The following is an 18,624-nucleotide window of genomic DNA, read 5'->3' as shown; positions in this document are numbered from 1 at the left end:
GAGGTTCTTACCTCAAGGTAACTTGTTAAATCGTCACATGTGCCCATGCTAACATTAAAATATCTTCTAGGAACCATTTTGAAGATTATATACTTCTAGAAAGTTTCGTATTTTATTATTTTGATAAGAATGCAAATAGCTGCTCTGTATCAATGTAAGCTCTTCAAACTCAAACTGAGCCCTATTGCTACATCTGTTCAAACCTGCCTTCTGTAAATCACAGGAACACTCAGGGAAATGACTTGATTCTTGAAATACCAAAAGCAATACAGACTGGCTACAGTGTTCTGGAAGGTACTCTGAGCTAGCAGCAAATCCATTGTTACCAGTAGTGGTACAAAGAGGATGCCCAGGCAGAGTAAAAGCTACCCCATGGAAGAGTATTTACAAAGTTACTCTCCTGGCACAAGATCAAAATCCAGCTCCTGGAACCGTAAGTCTTCAGGGCATGCAGATCAAAGAAGCTTCTTTCTGTACTGCTTTAGAAAACAGCATGGACCAAATCAAATAGACACAGGGACCAAGCTGTATTTGAGAGGTCTGTAAAGTTTGTTTGTAGTCAAACCACTGCCCAGCTCAGGTTCAAAACAGAGCCATGCTTGGATGCAGTTTTTAAATGGTGTTGTTGCCAGCACTATGGCCTATGGTGATTTTGACTTGAAGAGGCTGGTCCACAAGCTTGAAGAAATATCTGATGGGGCAACAGCCCTCTTCCAGTCGCGACACATATGTGTGAAAATGCTCAAAATTACCAGCCTCAAAAGTATCAACAGAAGGCAGAAGTGAAGGTCCCAGAGGTGAGACAGACACTGCTCTCCTGCCAAGAACCAGTGCTCTGGGAAAATAGCAGGTCTTACTGCAGCACTACCCAGACTGAGTCTCATCCTCCTGCTCATACTAAGTTCGACTCAGTAATAAACAGAAGACCAAGAAGTACAAAGTCATCAAACAAGGGAAGGGGAAGTTAGGCACACCATTTTTATTTCATAGAATAGTTAGGGTTGGAAACGACCTTAAGAGCATCAAGTTCCAGCACCTCTGCAATGAGCAGGGATACCTCACACTAAACCATGTCACTGCAAGGCTCTGTCCAACCTGGCCTTGAACACCACCAGGGATGGAGCATTCACAGCTTCCCTGGACAACCTATTCCAGTGCCTCACCACCCTTATAGTAAAGAACTTCCTCCCTATATGCAATCTTAACTTCCCCTTTTTAAGTTTTAAGCTGTTACCCCTTGTCCTATCACTACAGTCCCTAATGAAGAGTCCCTCTCCAGCATCATTATAAGCCCCCTTCAGATATTGGAAGGCGGCTATGAGGTCTCCACGCAGCCTTTTCTTCTCCAGGCTGAACAGCCCCAACTTTCTCAGCCTGTCTTCATACAGGAGGTGCTCCAGTCCCCTCATCATCCTCGTGGCCCTCCTCTGGCCTTGTTCCAACGGCTCCATGTCCTTCATACGTTGAGGACACCAGAACTGCACACAATACTCCACGTGAGGCCTCACAAGAACAGAACAGATGGGCAGATCACCTCCTTTGATCTGCTGGTCACGCTCCTTTTGATGCAGTCCAGGATGTGGTTGGCTTTCTGGGCTGCAAGCGGACACTCAATCCAGCTCATGTTCATTTTCTCATCAGCCTTCACCCCCAAGTCCTTCTCTGCAGGGCTGCTCTGAATCTCTTCTCTGCCCAACCTGTAGCTGTGTAGCCAAAAGACTCCTTATGCTTTCAAAAATCACATTCAACTGACACCTGCTAGTCCAGAACATCTTAGTATCAAGCAACGTTTTTTCCTCGAGTCTAAATGGCAGAGCTCATTGCTGCAGAAAACTTGCTGGTTATCATCCAGAGAAACAGAATATTTTCAAAATCTAGCTGAAGCTTTTGGCAGTTATTTTCTTCCTACAAAATGCAGCCTAATCATTGCTTTTTTGTAACTGAAAAACAGAAAAAGCAAGTGAAAAACATTGCCTTAGAATTTTTTCTCTTTCAGTTTAACACACGTTGAACTGAATCGTGCGCGTGCAGTTCTACTCAAGGTCTTTTTGACACCTCTTGACTAGTCTGGCTGTGAACATCATGACACATGCCAGTTATCTTGCCGTAACAAGACCCCATATGACGTGAGCAAAACATGGGGCTCAGGGCACCCCAAGGGGACTCAAGTGACCAGGGGAGAACAGGCCTTGTGCCCCTCACAGGAATACCCTGTCCCTTATAGTCTGAGTGGTGGGCTACCATGGTGCCCTCTGTGACCAGCCCTTTGTGACATGTCCCTCGTGACCCACCATGGCGCCCTCAGTGACATGCCCTCTCTGACCCATCATGGTGCTCTTAGTGACGCACCCTTTATGACCTACCATGGTGCTCTTAGTTACCTGTCCTTTATGACCTACCATGGTGCCCTCGGTGACGTTCCCTTTATGACCCACCATGGTGCCCTTTGTGACGCGCCCTTGGTGACCCCCCCGGCCACTCTATAAAAGGCAACGGCTCATACCCCTCGTGGCAGTGTCCGGCAGGACGGTGACGGGACAGAGCGGGAGCGCAAGACTGGTGCAGACCCCTGAGCGCAGCCCACATTGCTCCCTGTTGCCCCAGCAGCCCCGCGGTGCCGAGACACTTCTTGGAACATTCTTCATTCCCCACCCTATACCTTTGTCTGAAGAGGATGATGGAGGAACACGCTGCGTGCATGCAGTTCATCCAGACTTTTCTGGAGAGCTCAGTGAAGGTAACTGCAGCCATTTCCAGGGTAGCAGTGTCTGTGATTCCTGACGGGGCCACCGGCTCCACTGCCAGGGCTGCTGGCTGGGAGGGGCTGCTCCCCCGGGTTCCTGCACAGCACTGCAGCTCCACTGTTCCAGTCTTGCTGGCCCCTTCTCACACTGCCCGTTTGTGTCTCTGCTCCCCGCTGCCCAGGAGGAGGCTCAGAAGATCCAGTTCCTGCAGACCATCTCCACCCTGAGCGAGGCTGCCAGAGATGAGGGCTTCTCACAGGAACTGAAGGAGTTCTATCACCGATTTCAGGTGCCAAAGAACATCGAGGTGAGGGCACACCCGGCTGCTCTGGGGAAGGGGGCAAGTTGCCAGGCGCCAGCACACTGTGAGGACACACAGGGCCCATGCAGGGGGAGGGTGGGGACCAACGTGCACGGACAGACACTGAGCTGCCTGAGGGGATGTGCGTGTGGCTGAGCAGCCCTGCAGCAGGGCCATGCCGGGGGCCAGTGCTGGGCTGGGGGCAGAGCCTGGTGCTGGTGGCCACCAGGTCCCATCCCGGTTGTGTTCTGCAGGCACTGGTGGAAGAGGAGCCCATGGACCACCTGCGCACAGCCGTGCGGCAGGAAGCCATGCTTGCCCTCGCCGATATGAGGTATGTATGTGCTCAGCCCTTGGTTTGGCTCCTGCAGACCAGGGCTCCATCCCTCTTGCGGGCCTCTGCTCCACAGGTCTGTGTCCACCTGCCCAAGGCATGGAGGCAGCGCTCCCAGCGCCCACGTCTCACAGTTCCCCCTCTCTCTCTTTTCAGCCAAGTGGAGATGGCACTGGGGGGCATGAAGGAAAGCCTTTTAGAGGCCTGCTTCAGGAGTGTCTTCTTGCTTCCTCCTAAAACAGACATGCAGGGCCTAGACAGCTCCCTCTACTTTGATGTAAGTGCTGTTGTGCTGTCAGGAGCACTCAGAGCTGCTCCCTGGCTGCCACGTGCTGAGACACAGCCAGAGATCCAAGGCACGGCAGGGTGTCAGCTTTGCTTTCCCTCCCTCGTCCCTTCGTCTCCTTCCCCTGGGCCTCGCCATGTCCAGTGCCTCTGGACTGGCTCCTCTGCCCACCGCAGCTTGTCTGCCCCAAGGCCTCCCTTAGCCAACCAGAGGTGGCAGGGGTGTCCTCCCCTGGCGGGGGGAGTTAGACCCGTCCCTAGGGAGAGAGGGACTGCAGAAAGACTGACACAACCTTTCTCCTCCTTGCAGACCCTGGATGCCATGGACATCCTGCTGCAGAGCTTGGTGCTCAGCTCCCCTGGCTGTGGGGAGCTGAAGAGTATCTTGCAGGTGCGGCACTGGCAGAGAGTGGGGTTCGCAGGGGCTGTTGCTCACCCTGGAGGGACAGGAGTGTCCACTCTGGAGTGGACGGTGTCCTCCCCAGCACCACGCACACAGCACACCGCAGGAAGGGTGCTCAGCTCCCCTGGGGGACCCAGACATGGCCCACCGTGCTCTTCCAGGAGCAGCGTGACCCTGGCTGCAGTCAGCGTCATTTCCCCTCTGCAGCCTCCTTCTGTACCATGGCAAAGCCCAGCCCATGGCACTTTTGGGCCAGCTCCATCCCCAGAGCTTTCCTCGCACCAAAGGAGTGGGAAGCATTGACCCCTCTCCTCAGGCACCACAGCAGTGGCTGCGGGTGCTGTCCTTCTTCCCCTGCCTCGCAGTCCCTCCTGCTTTTCTGCCCAGGTCTGACTGGGGCAGAGACCCACTGGAACCTGCCTCTCCTGCACAGGGAGCCCAGCCCTGACGCTCTGCACTCCTGGCTTCCTAGAGAGCCGTATGCCCATTCCCCCATTGCAGCCCCTCCAACCCCTGGCAGGGTGCTGCCCAAGAGCTGAGCCTTCATGGAGAGGGGACACAGGCCTGTGCTTTTGGGGAGGGCACAGAAAGAAGCAGACTCTACCCTGGGTTGGCATCTGCCTCCCTTCAGGGCCACAAAGACTTCATGGGTCCAGTCGGGACTTGAGCAGGGCTGCTGCTGCTGCTGGCAAAGGCACCCGTTCCCAGGGCACAGCAGCACTTTCTCTCCTTCCAGTTGCTGCTGCCTTTCACCGACACTAAGAATGCAGCTGCATGCGAAAGGGCCGTGGTGAGGATTGGGAAGCTGGCTGATCTGATGGACAGCTCTTCCTCAGTGCAGGTAAGGAGGCAGGCACCCTCCAGCCAGGCTGTCTCCCATTCCCTGCCCACCGTGGGCATCAGCCTGCAGTTTGAGATGCCTGAGGCATTCAGCACGGCTCTGCCCTGGGCAAGGGTCTCGGCTTCTTTCTTTTTCCCACGGTCTTCCCTCCCCAGCGCCCTTTCTGCCAGGAGCCATCTCGGGCCCCGGTCCTGTGCAGGACAGCACTGCCCAAGGAGCATGGCGGGGGCCCAGGCCTGGCAGCTCTCCCTGCCCTGCTGCCCAACTTGGTGCTTTGGGAGGGCCCTGCAGAGCTCTGACCTGCCAGGATCCTTCCCCGGGGCAGACTCTCCGTTCAGGGCTTTTGTCGCAGCTGCTGCCTCTCAGCCCTTCTACCCATCCTGCTTCCCTTGACCAGGTCTGGAGCTTGCTTGGAGATGACAACAGCTCTTCCCACGGCGACGCTATCCATGACCGCCTCCTGGGACAGCTGCTGGGACATCTCATTGTTTGCTGGACTAGCAAGATCTGGGAGATCCAGCATGAGGCTTTGGATGCTCTTCATTACCTCTTCAGAGTCATCCAGCAGGAAAAATGTAAGAGAAGCAGTGTCGGGCTGCGTCCCTCCACACGCAGACATCTCCTCGTAGTCCTGCTTGTTTCCCCGAGCATTGCAGTGGATTCCTTTTGTACTTGCTGGAAGTTGTCCAGGAAAGCCTGCCCTCTTCCCTCACCTCCTTTGGCCCTCACAGCTGCTTTCCCACAGCATCCCAGCTATCGTTTTACTGCAGAAGCTGAATGCTCACCACAAGTCCAGTTCTGTGCTGCTCTCCTTCCCACTCTTCTCAGGACCTCTCAGAACCCAGCTGTTCCATGGTCCCCATAGCCAAAGCCGTCACTGATGGCAAGCAATGCTGTGTCCTAATGACTCTTCTGTGATCCCCTCTTGTTTAGGTGTGACATCACCAGAGGACAGCCTAAAGCATCTCCTCACACCTTTGCGTGGCGGCAAAAGGAAAGCCAGGAAACCCTCCTGGCTTTCCCTGTGCAGCACCAGGAGCATTGTCAAGGTAATGAGCTTCTCCCTTGCTGGGCCTTGTCCAGGACATCAGCAGGAGATTGGTGTGAGCAAAGGGGCCCAGAACCAGCGGGCTTGGCATGGTCTCACTGTCCCTGGTGAGAGGGTTGCTGCTGCTCTGGAGCAGGGACTCCAGAGGGCTGCACTCCGGTGTCCCAGCAGCAGCTCCAGCTCTCCTGGCCACCAGGAAGCCCTGCTTCTCTGTAGGGCCAGCACACCATGCCCACGGCGCCAGCCCTCCTCCCTCACCTTGGGCCCCTCTCTCCTCATCCTCCACCCCGCAGCGACTGCAGCTGCTGAGCAGCACTATCAGGGCACTCGGTGTGAGACGTCTTCCCTGCCTTCCTTCCTCCCGCAGGCATTTGGGGAATACCTCCACCCCCCTGATAAGACGGTCATCCTTCTCAAGGCCATCGAGGCCATGAGAGACTCATGCATATGCGATAAGGAGGAACTGATCAGCATTGTGGATGTGGCCATGACAGATCCTGCCTCCTGGCTGACAGAGGTAAGCAGCGTGTGGCTGCCCTGCCCTTGAGCCCTTTCAGGCACTCTTCCTCCCTACATCGGGCCTTCCCTCACGCAGGTGCCTCAGGCACCTTGAAGCCATTTCATGCCAGCAGAGTAGGACGGGAAGGGCGGCCATTTCAGTGGCAGCTGAGGGAATGGCTCCAGTCTGGTGGCAGCACCACCCTCACTCGTGTGCCCTCCAGGTGCCAGTCGTCGTTACCTGCATCTACAACAACCTGGAGCACATCAACACAGCGTCGACGCAGCACGCCCTGGACATGCTGCTTCTAAAGATGGCACAGCAGTGGCCAGCGCCTGCGATCCTGAGACTTGTGCATCTGTCTCCAGCATGTGACAGGTACTGACCCCCACAGCCCTTGTGGGTTTGTTCCGTGTGGGGAGAGGGGCCTGGGGGCTCACAGAAAACTACAGGGCACCCCTGAGGAGCAGGGCCCTGAACCCCACCACTCTCTCCAGCCCTGCTGGGTTGGCCAGGCCTGCAGTAGCCAAAGCTGGCCAAGCCAGATCCGAGTCCCTGCACGAGGTTCCTCCCTACCCCATGGGGAACACTATCTCAGCCGCCTCCTGCCTGCCCAGGCTGGGACCCGGGCACTCCAAGCAAGGGGTTGGGAAGGGCCAGGGCTTCAGGACAGCCTGGCTGCTGCAGGACTGGCCCAGGCACCGTGTGGTGGCTGGGGTGGCCCTGCCGACAGAGTGCTCTGTGTCTGCAGTGTTGCTATGGCCATGTGGGAAGTGCTGCTGTCCCGGCGTCTCATCTTGGAGAACGTCCTGAGGGAGCTGAACATGAGGTTCCACTACCTGAGTGTGCAATGGAGATTCAGCTCCCACAGCGTGGATGCGTGCATCCAGCTCTTGGCTGTGAGTAACCAGCCCGGTCCTTGCTCGTGCTCAGGGCCGTGCCTGCCTCTCCAGGAAAACAGGCACGGCCCTCTCCCCTGCCACCTGCCCCAAATGGTCACAGAGGAGGACACAGCCCCTTAGGGCCAGCCCAGCACCAGGTTCCCCTGCCCCAGCCACGCAGGGCCACGCTGTCTGGGTGCGGGTGCACAAAGCCCCTGTCTGCCCAGGCAGTGCTCTGCTTGCACAGGCGGAACCAGCACAGACAAGCGTGTGGTGTGTCCCACAAGCGCTGAGTGTCCCCTAGGACACGCTCTCCATCCCCGGTGCCCTTGCCCTGAGCCCCAGTGGGACCCAGGGGCTGTACTGTGCGGAGAGCCCTGCAGGCTTGGTCGGTCTCTCACTGCCATCTTTGTTTCAGCTGCTGGCCTCCAGCCATGTGACACCAAACATGTTTGCTGGGGTGTACAAAATCCGGAAGCTGCTGCTGCCTCCAAGGCTGTTCTCCATGCTGCTCCATGGCCTCGTCACACTGTCAGAGTCACCTGACTCGGTGAGCAGGGCATAGTCAAGTGAAGCCATGCTGGCCGCCTGGGGCTGGGCAGTGGGGAACGCGGTGGCTTGACCTGGGCTGGGAGTCGGGAGCTGGGGTGACGGCTCCAAATGCCCTCAAAGTCCCCTCACGTGCCCCCATCCCCTCAGTGCACCCACGGGCAAGGCCTGCCTGGAGGCTGCTGCGGGAATTCCTGTGCCACTTCCCATGCACCCAGACGGGAGGCTGCTGCTTAACGGCCAGAGCATTTTGGCCTGGGTGGTCTTTCACCACTTCACAAGAAAGAAACTCTGTGCTTCTTACAGGCAAGGAAAATACTGGTCATGCTGCCAGACTTGACGAACATCCTGCACAGTGTCCACAGTGACGACAAGATGAGGGCCCTGCTCATATTCAGAAACGTGATGGGTCATTTGAAGAAGCAGGCCAGCTCCATCGCTCTGGAGCTGGCCGGGCAGCTCCGTCATCTCTTTGATGATGTAAGGCTGCTGTGGAAACCTAGTCCCACTGATGGGCCCTTTGCAAGAACAACTGCCTGGCAGCACAGCCTGGCGACAGCGCTTGCTCAGGGCTATGCCCCTCCTCATGCCCCTGCGCTCTCGTGGGGATGGTTTCTGGTCTCTGCATCCCAGCCCAGCTGCTCCCTCACAGGCTGATGGCTCTGGGAGACCTGAGGCCCCTCCCCTCAACCACGCTGATGCCCTGGCTCAGGGAGCAGCTGTTACTGAAGTCCTCCTGTCCTCCTCCTTACCAGGAGTGCAGCCAGATACGAGAGCTCTCCATCTGCCTCTTCAAAGACATAATACAGATGGCGGATTGGAAGGACAAGCGGCAGATGCAGAGGCAGGTGCGGAGGAGCCTGGTCCCACTCGTGTTGCACATGAGTGATGAGATGGAGAGCGTGGCCAAGGTACAGATTCCAAACCTAAGCAGTGGTGCGGGGCAGGGCGTGCTGAGCCCACAGGGGTGGCCTGGGCATCAGGGAGGGCAGGAGCAGCTGACACGGACATTTCCCACACCTGCCCTACGTGGTCCAGCAGGGCTCAGCAGCAGGGCATGACCACCAAGGCCTGAAGAGCGGAGTCTGCAGGGGCTTCCCAACTGTCCCTGCAAGTGCTGGGGGCCAGGCCTTTGGGTCCCTATCCCTGTCCACAACCTCAACAATCCTTGTCCCCCCCTGCAGGCCCCTCAGGAAGCCCTCTGGGCAGCTGCGAAGGTGCTCAAATGCAAAGGGCTAAGTCCCCATGTGGAGACACTGGAGAGATGGAGAACTGTGGAGCTCTTGGTGAGGACAAGTCCCAGGCTGGACACAGGGTGGTCCTCTCACCTCCCCACCCTCAGGTTGTTGCAGGAGGCCCATTTGGGCCCTGGTGGTGGCACAGGGGGCTCTCAGGAGCTCCAGACCCTGCTCTGCCTGAGGCTGTCTCTGAGCCTCAGCCCCACAGGCCTCCTGGCTGGGAGATGCATGCGGCCTGAGGAACAAGGGGAGGTGTGGAGTGCTGGTAGGAGAGAACAGCCCAGGTGACTGGGGAAGCTCTGTGTCAGCCCTGGGCCTTTGTGCTCTTTCCAGCTGGAGCAGGAGCAGAGCAGAGCTGAAGAATACGTGGGTCAGAGCCTGCTTTACCTGCAGCACGCTCAGGTCAGCGTGAGACTGGCAGCCGTGAGGTTCATCGGTAAGCCGCAGCCCCTGGAGTCCCTCTTTTGGCAGCCTGGCCCCAGTCCCATCTGCTGCACTGGCAGCGAGGAGCAGCCCTGTGGCTGCCAGAGCATCGACTGCCCCGTGCAAGGCCTGTGCAGCCAGGGGATCTGTGCTTCCCCCTCCAACCCCTGCCCTCGCAGCGGGGCTCAGTGGCACCTTGCTCAGTGCCACCTCCCCCTGGGTCCTGTCCTTCCCTGGGGTCACCCTGCTGAGGGGAAGAAGGGGTGCAGCCAAACCGGCAGAGGCGGGGCCGTGCTGCCGGGAGCGTGCTGGGCAGCAGTGGGTCTGATGGAGCTCTCTGCACAGGGCTGGCCGCGCGGTGCCTGAAGGACAACAGCAGGGACATGCTTCTGAAGGTCTGGGAAGGTAAGCAGGGACAGTGCTGTGTGTGCTGGGGCTGGTGGGGCAGGGGACAGAGCCTGGGCAGCGTGCTGCCATGCCCTGTCCTGCTCCAGGGAACATCTCGGGGGCATTTGTTGCATTCCTGAGCAGCAGGTTCCACGTGATCCGTTTGCCCCACCTGCGCCTCCTGACCGGGGAAAGGGATGGCTGGGGCTGGCATGGTCTGGAAGGGATGCCTGCTGGCCTCTGCAGATTGGTGGGTTTGAGCTCTGCTCTCTTTCCTTCTGTTGCAGCCCTCCATGGTTTGATAAGAGAAGACGAACCCCAGATCTCATGCCTGGCAGCTCAGACAATGCACATCCTCACCTGTTTACACGAGCAGCCAAGACGGGGATGGATCCGGCGGGCGCTGTGCTGCTCCTTCTGAAAAGCCAGGCAACACTTAAGCCCTGTTTAAGAAAATGGGTCTTTCTGATTAAAGTTTTAACCACAATTCCAAGGCCATGGTGTCCTTCACACGCAGCGTGGATAGGCCAGTCAGGAGCTGCTGGGCAGCGGTTGCGCCCCGGCCACCCTCATCGGCCCGGCCATGGTCATTGGGAGTACCGCTGACAGAGTGCACAGAAGTCAGGGCCACACATCCACAGTTTCTCTGGGCATCCTGTTCCAGTGCCTCACAACCTCCTCCACTGCAGGCATCCCCTTCAGCCACTCCATCCAAGCAAAGGCACTGGCCACCACCAACGTAGATGGTGCAGGTCACCCTGCTGGAGCCGCAGCCTTTGCTCTCTGATAAGTGCCCACCTTTCTTCCTTGAGGATTACGTGGCATGTGTGCCCTGACCTGTGCAGGCGGCCTTGGAATGTCTCTCCTTCCAAGAGGTGCCTGCCCTCCCTGCACACCCTTCTATGCCCTGTTCTCTGTGTTCCCAGCGCTGCCTTTTGCAGGAGCTTAGGGTGGCCCCACCTGATTCCCAGCAGAACTTGGTGCTCGCCTGGGTTTCCCCGCCTCGAGAAAACTCCACTGTATGCCACTGTCTGCCGTGAGCCCCTGATCCACTGAGGAATGTGCCTTCCCTGGAGATGTTCGCTTAGGCAGATCTTGTTCAAGGGGCTCTCAGATGCTTAGGCACTTTTTCAGTTCTTCTGTGTGCTTTCAGTGCTTCTGTGTGCTTCCTTCTCTCACATCTGCATCATAGTACATGCTCTTACGGGCACCAGCTTTCCCTTTGCTGCAGAAATTCCTTTTTGTTGGGGGGTGGGGTGGGGTGGGGGGTGTTAGAGACACAGTGTTGGCTACTCTTTGCAATACGCTTTTGAGACACTTGGAAGAAAGACAGTTTAAAATTGCTAAGTATTATTAATTATTTTCTTAGTTATTGTAATATTTTCCCTTCGCTTTGAAAAAGGCACACTTCCCTCTGAAATGAACGTTTCCATACCAAATTTATCTATTCTACCTTTTAGAAGTGTCTAACACTCCAGGAAATAAAGAACAGAAATGTCACAGCATAAAATACAATCTCTTCTTTGTGGAAAAAATTGTCAAATTTTATCTGCATGCTAAATTTGCATGTGAATGGACAAGTATTCATGGTGAAACCATTAAGCCCTCACTAGGTGAAAAGAAATACAAATAGCTTGAAAAATGAATACAAATACACGTGCAAACTGTGTGTTCTGCCAGCATGATATATGTTTTTTTTTCTATTCTGTATGAGTTCAAAATGTGAACATATTAGGGGCTTAAAGAGCTGGAAGCATTCAAAAATATTCTGACTGGAACCAGGACTAGATCAGAAAGGTGAGTAGGTTTTGATGCGCTGTACCTTAGCTCTAGCCAAACTCAAGGAGTCCTTTGTGAGATCGCTTAAAATGCAAGTACAAGTCCTTGCTTGCCTGAGGCAGTCCTGAGTAGCCAGAATTGTAGATCCCCTATCTGCTTATCTTGTCCAGATCAACTATTTAGTGCCTCTTTCACAGAAAAACATTATTTTTCTTACCCCACATCTTCACACTGTGATGTGTCTCCCCCCCTTTAAGTTGTAGCCCTGTTGTCACACCATAGTTGCGATGCAGAAGTGACTGTGTCATTGTATTGAAATACCATCACTATAACTTGTTTAACAGAATGGTATCAGTCTCATCTTATTCTGAACTTTAAACAAAATCTATTAAATTGGCTGAAAGCTTTAGGTCAGCTCTCCTGTTGCAAAAGTGTTTGTAGTAGTGGGAAGATGTAAGGAGCTCAGGTGGACAAGGATATCACCTTTTAGTTGCTGTTATATAAAAAGTTTAGAGACAGTCATCCTCATGTATCCTCTAAATCATACTGCCGGTTGTATGAAAATGAGATATTTCCTAGACCTGCTGTTTCGCAGCTTGTGTTTTTCTGAACACCACTATCTGTTCCTGTCACTTACTCTGCATAAGGACAACGGGATTTTAGAATCACAGAATAGTTAGAGTTGGAAAGCACCTTGAGATCACCCAGTTCCGACCCCCCTGCCATGGGCAGGGACACCTCCCCACTAGACCATGTCACCCAAGGCTCTGTCCAACCCAGCCTTGAACACTGCCAGGGATGGAGCATTCACAACTTCCCTGGGCAACCCATTCCAGTGCCTCACCACCCTTACTGTAAAGAACTTCCTCCTTATATCCAATCTAAACATCCCCTGCTTTAACCCCTTACCCCTTGTCGTATCCCTACAGTCCCTAATGAAGAGTGCCTCCCCAGCATCTCCATAGCCCCCCTTCAGATACTGGAAGGCTGCTCTGAGGTCTCCATGCAGCCTTCTCCGGGCTGAACAGCCCCAACTTTCTCAACGTATCTTCATACAGGAGGTGCTCCAGTCCCCTCATCATCCTCGTGGCCCTCCTCTGGACTTGTTCCAACAGATCCATGTCCTTTTTATGTTGAGGACACCAGAAGAAAACAGTAGCTGTTCCACTGTGAGATCTTCCCCTCTTGCTGGGTCAGCTTTAGCCAGAGCAAAACCACATAGAAGTGAGTCCCTCCAGACGTTTCCTTCTCATCCCTTAAGATCTACAGGGGCAGAATTCGTTTGAGGCAGGTGCCAGGGAAGGAAGTGGAGCAGATCTCTGCAATCCCCCTTCCCAAGTATTAGGACTGTACTTCTTCACCTCTTTTCATCTGCTTTCCAGAGGGGGGAGGACCCAACAAACCCAACAAAACACACACACACACACACACACACACACACACGAGACCATTACTTAAGCGCATTTGATGAGACAAAATCAAGTGATGTGCCTAAGTTCCGTCCAGTCATGAACATTGTGTATTTCTATGTCAGTATTACTTCCAGCCTAGCCTGTGTTTGATTCTAAACACTGTGCATGTTTCATTTTGTCCAACACCACAGTATCTCAACTTTAGTTTCTTAACACTTAGTCCATTATCACTTTGAGAGGTGCTACAGTATATCTGCAGAGTTTAAGCACCTATGGAGCAAAACAACTGCAGGACTACATGAAGACTTGGGCCCTGTGCAACTGCTGTGCCAGTTAGTAGCTACTGTGTACTATAAAAATGGGACTGAGCTCCATTTCTCAGGTAGTCTACTATTCTGATAGTCAGAGAAAACACCTACACAGCTCACAATAGATTCTGCTAGAGAGCTGCAACAAGCACAGACAGCTTCTACAAACAGAACTGGCCCATTTGGTTATTATCCTCAGACCCATGATCCTTTGACAAGTGACTAAAGGGTGTAACTGCCAGACACATGAAACCTATATTGAGCAAAGTAAGTTACTGTTTTCTGTTCTCACTTGTGCCTTAAAATAAGGTCTTGGAGAACTTGGTTTCTCTAAAGAATGGGAATTTAAAGTTTCATTCCAATCATAGAATTTGTACTCTAATAGTGAACCAGCAATGCCAGGTTAACCATGTCAAATTTGCAGTCTGGATGCTACACTCCCAACGATCCACAAACAATAAACAGGATACTTAAAAACAAAACAAAACAACAAACCCCTCAACACAATGGTTTACTTTTCCAGATAGACACTAAATGCCTACTCATGGCAACACACTAACTTGTATTCTACTTTCTTTTGTTAACCAGCCCTTTTACTATGCTTTCAAAAACCTATGTAAGAGGTCAGAGGAAGAAAGGTTTTAGAGATGAAGCAAGCTACAAGGAATGAGAGGTATGAACTTCACACGGAGCAATCTGGTTTTGCATTTAAAAAATCCAAACCAGACACAGAATATAACGCATAGATTTTTATAATGAAAATATGGATTTTGAGAGTGCCTAATTATTATCCATGCCTAAAACGGATGTCATCAGTCTGTTGTATTACCAGGTATTCTTTTTAAGAAAATTAACTCAGCTTTTACTGATACAGTAGCCAGAGCTTAAAAGTATGTGGTATTCCATCTCTGACAACTGCATCTTCAATGACGTACACTACCTCTCTGGCTTTTACTAATACCAGAAACTTCAGATGATCAGAGAAACCCCAACCCTGTTCCTGTGCAGGTCCAGCCCTGTTCCTGTGTAAATACTAATCTTCACATATGCAGGCTTTCACCCACAACTGCCATTTGTAGAATATTTGTGTCGCAGATTGATTTTACTAAAAGACTCAAACGTGTAAGACAATATCTGGTATCTATTCATTTATCCAGCATGTGGAAGCTAGTTGCAACCACGTTTTCCAAACTTGGGTGGCACTGAAATGTTTCTATATGCAGGTGACTAACAGTGTTATTTGGATGAGGCTTTCAGCTACACTCAAGTCCCCTACAAGAGCCGTTTTCCTATTTATGTGACGGGCATGTCACATTTTTCAGGCATCCCATATACAGGTGTAGAAATAACAAAATTTGACTGGCTTATTGAATACACCACCTGCGTGAGGCCATGGTGATTTCCGATGCAAAGAGGCACGCAATGTTTTTCAAAACACAAGGGTGACCAGAGCATGGAGAAAAACAAAGGGAAGGCCACATATTCTGCATATGCTTTCATCCTCCTTACTATTGACTGGAAAACAGCAAAAGCACCCAGACAACTCTGAACCAACACCGAAAATAAACACCACACACAATGAGATCACCAGTTCCACAATCAGGTGATCCTTTCCCCCCCACTCCAGTCCAACATGATACTCACATGCCTCCGTGCATGTTTGGCTGTGAAGTTCCAGGTGGGACCAACATGTCTGGAATAGTTCCATGTCCCAGCGCAGCTATACCCCCGTCACCCACCCACAGCTGCTGGCATAGACAGGAACATTTCAGGACACTAACATAACAGAGCACTAAGAAAACCCAGCTGTGAACACACTCCCTTGGTACTTCTTCAACCATCTGCTCTTCCTGTACCTGCTTTTCACCAGCTCAGCTTCCCAGCTACATCTGTGTCACCACTGCTGCTCCTCTTGCTCCTCCATGACAAGGAAGCTGCTGACACAGTGCTGGCTTGAGCTTATTTCTTTTAGGGTGACTGGAGCAGAGAAGGGAGAGAAATTAAGACTAAGAAAAGCTTTCAATTCCTCTCCCTAAATAATTTTATTATAAAGCAGCACCATACCCATGTCCAATTGACAGTGGGGTGTTTACATTGGGAGGAAATATCAGAGGCCATTACACTAGAAAGAAGATCAGGAAAAAAATAATAATAATTTACCAAGTTTTGTTAAGCCTCCCTTCCCACTCTACGCACAGTCTTTTTGCTTTGCTTCTGTTCATTACTCACAATACAGATTAATCTGGGGCTTGAGTGTTGCTAACAGACCCCACAAGCCAGAAGGGGTGGCTGCTTCCTCAAAGTATGCTCTGCTGAACGTGGCTCCTCAAATGCGAGGTTCTTACCTCAAGGTAACTTGTTAAATCGTCACATGTGCCCATGCTAACATTAAAATATCTTCTAGGGGTTTCAAAATATCTTCTAGGAACCATTTTGAAGATTATATACTTCTAGAAAGTTTCGTATTTTATTATTTTGATAAGAATGCAAATAGCTGCTCTGTATCAATGTAAGCTCTTCAAACTCAAACTGAGCCCTATTGCTACATCTGTTCAAACCTGCTTCTGTAAATCACAGGAACACTCAGGGAAATGACTTGATTCTTGAAATACCAAAAGCAATACAGACTGGCTACAGTGTTCTGGAAGGTACTCTGAGCTAGCAGCAAATCCATTGTTACCAGTAGTGGTACAAAGGAATCCTACAGGCAGAGTAAAAGCTACCCCATGGAAGAGTATTTACAAAGTTACTCTCCTGGCACAAGATCAAAATCCAGCTCCTGGAACCGTAAGTCTTCAGGGCATGCAGATCAAAGAAGCTTCTTTCTGTACTGCTTTAGAAAACAGCATGGACCAAATCAAATAGACACAGGGACCAAGCTGTATTTGAGAGGTCTGTAAAGTTTGTTTGTAGTCAAACCACTGCCCAGCTCAGGTTCAAAACAGAGCCATGCTTGGATGCAGTTTTTAAATGGTGCTGTTGCCAGCACTATGGCCTATGGTGATTTTGACTTGAAGAGGCTGGTCCACAAGCTTGAAGAAATATCTGATGGGGCAACAGCCCTCTTCCAGTCGCGACACATATGTGTGAAAATGCTCAAAATTACCAGCCTCAAAAGTATCAACAGAAGGCAGAAGTGAAGGTCCCAGAGGTGAGACAGACACTGCTCTCCTGCCAAGAACCAGTGCTCTGGGAAAATAGCAGGTCTTACTGCAGCACTACCCAGACTGAGTCTCATCCTCCTGCTCATACTAAGTTCGACTCAGTAATAAACAGAAGACCAAGAAGTACAAAGTCATCAAACAAGGAAGGGGAAGTTAGGCACACCATTTTTATTTCATAGAATAGTTAGGGTTGGAAACGACCTTAAGAGCATCAAGTTCCAGCACCTCTGCAATGAGCAGGGATACCTCACACTAAACCATGTCACTGCAAGGCTCTGTCCAACCTGGCCTTGAACACCACCAGGGATGGAGCATTCACAGCTTCCCTGGACAACCTATTCCAGTGCCTCACCACCCTTATAGTAAAGAACTTCCTCCCTATATGCAATCTTCACTTCCCCTTTTTAAGTTTTAAGCTGTTAGCCCTTGTCCTATCACTACAGTCCCTAATGAAGAGTCCCTCCCCAGCATCATTATAAGCCCCCTTCAGATATTGGAAGGCGGCTATGAGGTCTCCACGCAGCCTTTTCTTCTCCAGGCTGAACAGCCCCAACTTTCTCAGCCTGTCTTCATACAGGAGGTGCTCCAGTCCCCTCATCATCCTCGTGGCCCTCCTCTGGACTTGTTCCAACGGCTCCATGTCCTTCTTATGTTGAGGACACCAGAACTGCACACAATACTCCAAGTGAGGTCTCACAAGAGCAGAACAGATGGGCAGATCACCTCCTTTGATCTGCTGGTCACGCTCCTTTTGATGCAGCCCAGGATGTGGTTGGCTTTCTGGGCTGCAAGCGGACACTCAATCCAGCTCATGTTCATTTTCTCATCAGCCTTCACCCCCAAGTCCTTCTCTGCAGGGCTGCTCTGAATCTCTTCTCTGCCCAACCTGTAGCTGTGTAGCCAAAAAGACTCCTTATGCTTTCAAAAATCACATTCAACTGACACCTGCTAGTCCAGAACATCTTAGTATCAAGCAACGTTTTTTCCTCGAGTCTAAATGGCAGAGCTCATTGCTGCAGAAAACTTGCTGGTTATCATCCAGAGAAACAGAATATTTTCAAAATCTAGCTGAAGCTTTTGGCAGTTATTTTCTTCCTACAAAATGCAGCCTAATCATTGCTTTTTTGTAACTGAAAAACAGAAAAAGCAAGTGAAAAACATTGCCTTAGAATTTTTTCTCTTTCAGTTTAACACACGTTGAACTGAATCGTGCACGTGCAGTTCTACTCAAGGTCTTTTTGACACCTCTTGACTAGTCTGGCTGTGAACATCATGACACATGCCAGTTATCTTGCCGTAACAAGACCCCATATGACGTGAGCAAAACATGGGGCTCAGGGCACCCCAAGGGGACTCAAGTGACCAGGGGAGAACAGGCCTTGTGCCCCTCACAGGAATACCCTGTCCCTTATAGTCTGAGTGGTGGGCTACCATGGTGCCCTCTGTGACCAGCCCTTTGTGACATGTCCCTCGTGACCCACCATGGCGCCCTCAGTGACATGCCCTCTCTGACCCATCATGGTGCTCTTAGTGACGCACCCTTTATGACCTACCGTGGTGCCCTCGGTGACGTTCCCTTTATGACCCACCATGGTGCCCTTTGTGACGCGCCCTTGGTGACCCCCCCGGCCACTCTATAAAAGGCAACGGCTCATACCCCTCGTGGCAGTGTCCGGCAGGACGGTGACGGGACAGAGCGGGAGCGCAAGACTGGTGCAGACCCCTGAGCGCAGCCCACATTGCTCCCTGTTGCCCCAGCAGCCCCGCGGTGCCGAGACACTTCTTGGAACATTCTTCATTCCCCACCCTATACCTTTGTCTGAAGAGGATGATGGAGGAACACGCTGCGTGCATGCAGTTCATCCAGACTTTTCTGGAGAGCTCAGTGAAGGTAACTGCAGCCATTTCCAGGGTAGCAGTGTCTGCGATTCCTGACGGGGCCACCGGCTCCACTGCCAGGGCTGCTGGCTGGGAGGGGCTGCTCCCCCGGGTTCCTGCACAGCACTGCAGCTCCACTGTTCCAGTCCT

General features: G+C 52.3%; 2 protein-coding genes across 3 annotated transcripts; both read left to right on the top strand.

Moving 5' to 3' along the window:
* The first annotated feature begins 3,303 nt into the window (after nt 1–3,303).
* LOC133212543 (maestro heat-like repeat-containing protein family member 7) lies at nt 3,304–4,549 on the top strand. 2 transcript variants are annotated; one of them, XM_061354105.1, is made up of 3 exons: nt 3,304–3,379; nt 3,536–3,656; nt 3,975–4,549. In XM_061354105.1, exons 1-3 carry the CDS (start codon nt 3,321–3,323, stop codon nt 4,368–4,370), a joined length of 576 nt encoding a protein of 191 aa, XP_061210089.1. In that variant the 5' UTR covers nt 3,304–3,320; the 3' UTR covers nt 4,371–4,549. The 2 variants fall into 2 exon arrangements, with proteins under 2 accessions (XP_061210089.1, XP_061210088.1); XM_061354104.1 differs by having other exon boundaries at nt 3,536–4,549.
* A 2,909-nt stretch (nt 4,550–7,458) lies between these two features.
* Nucleotides 7,459–18,531, top strand: LOC133212587 (uncharacterized). The gene is made up of 7 exons (XM_061354204.1): nt 7,459–7,886; nt 8,192–8,365; nt 8,641–8,796; nt 9,070–9,171; nt 9,457–9,559; nt 9,892–9,951; nt 18,266–18,531. Exons 1-7 carry the CDS (start codon nt 7,785–7,787, stop codon nt 18,529–18,531), a joined length of 963 nt encoding a protein of 320 aa, XP_061210188.1. The 5' UTR covers nt 7,459–7,784.
* Nucleotides 18,532–18,624: the final 93 nt, after the last annotated feature.

This window comes from Neopsephotus bourkii, unplaced genomic scaffold, assembly GCF_033783945.1.
Source record: "Neopsephotus bourkii isolate Nb327-2 ecotype Australia unplaced genomic scaffold, CSIRO-AGI_Nbou_v1 NB_718, whole genome shotgun sequence".
Lineage (NCBI taxonomy): Eukaryota > Metazoa > Chordata > Aves > Psittaciformes > Psittacidae > Neopsephotus > Neopsephotus bourkii.
This window is presented reverse-complemented; position numbering and strand designations above follow the sequence as displayed.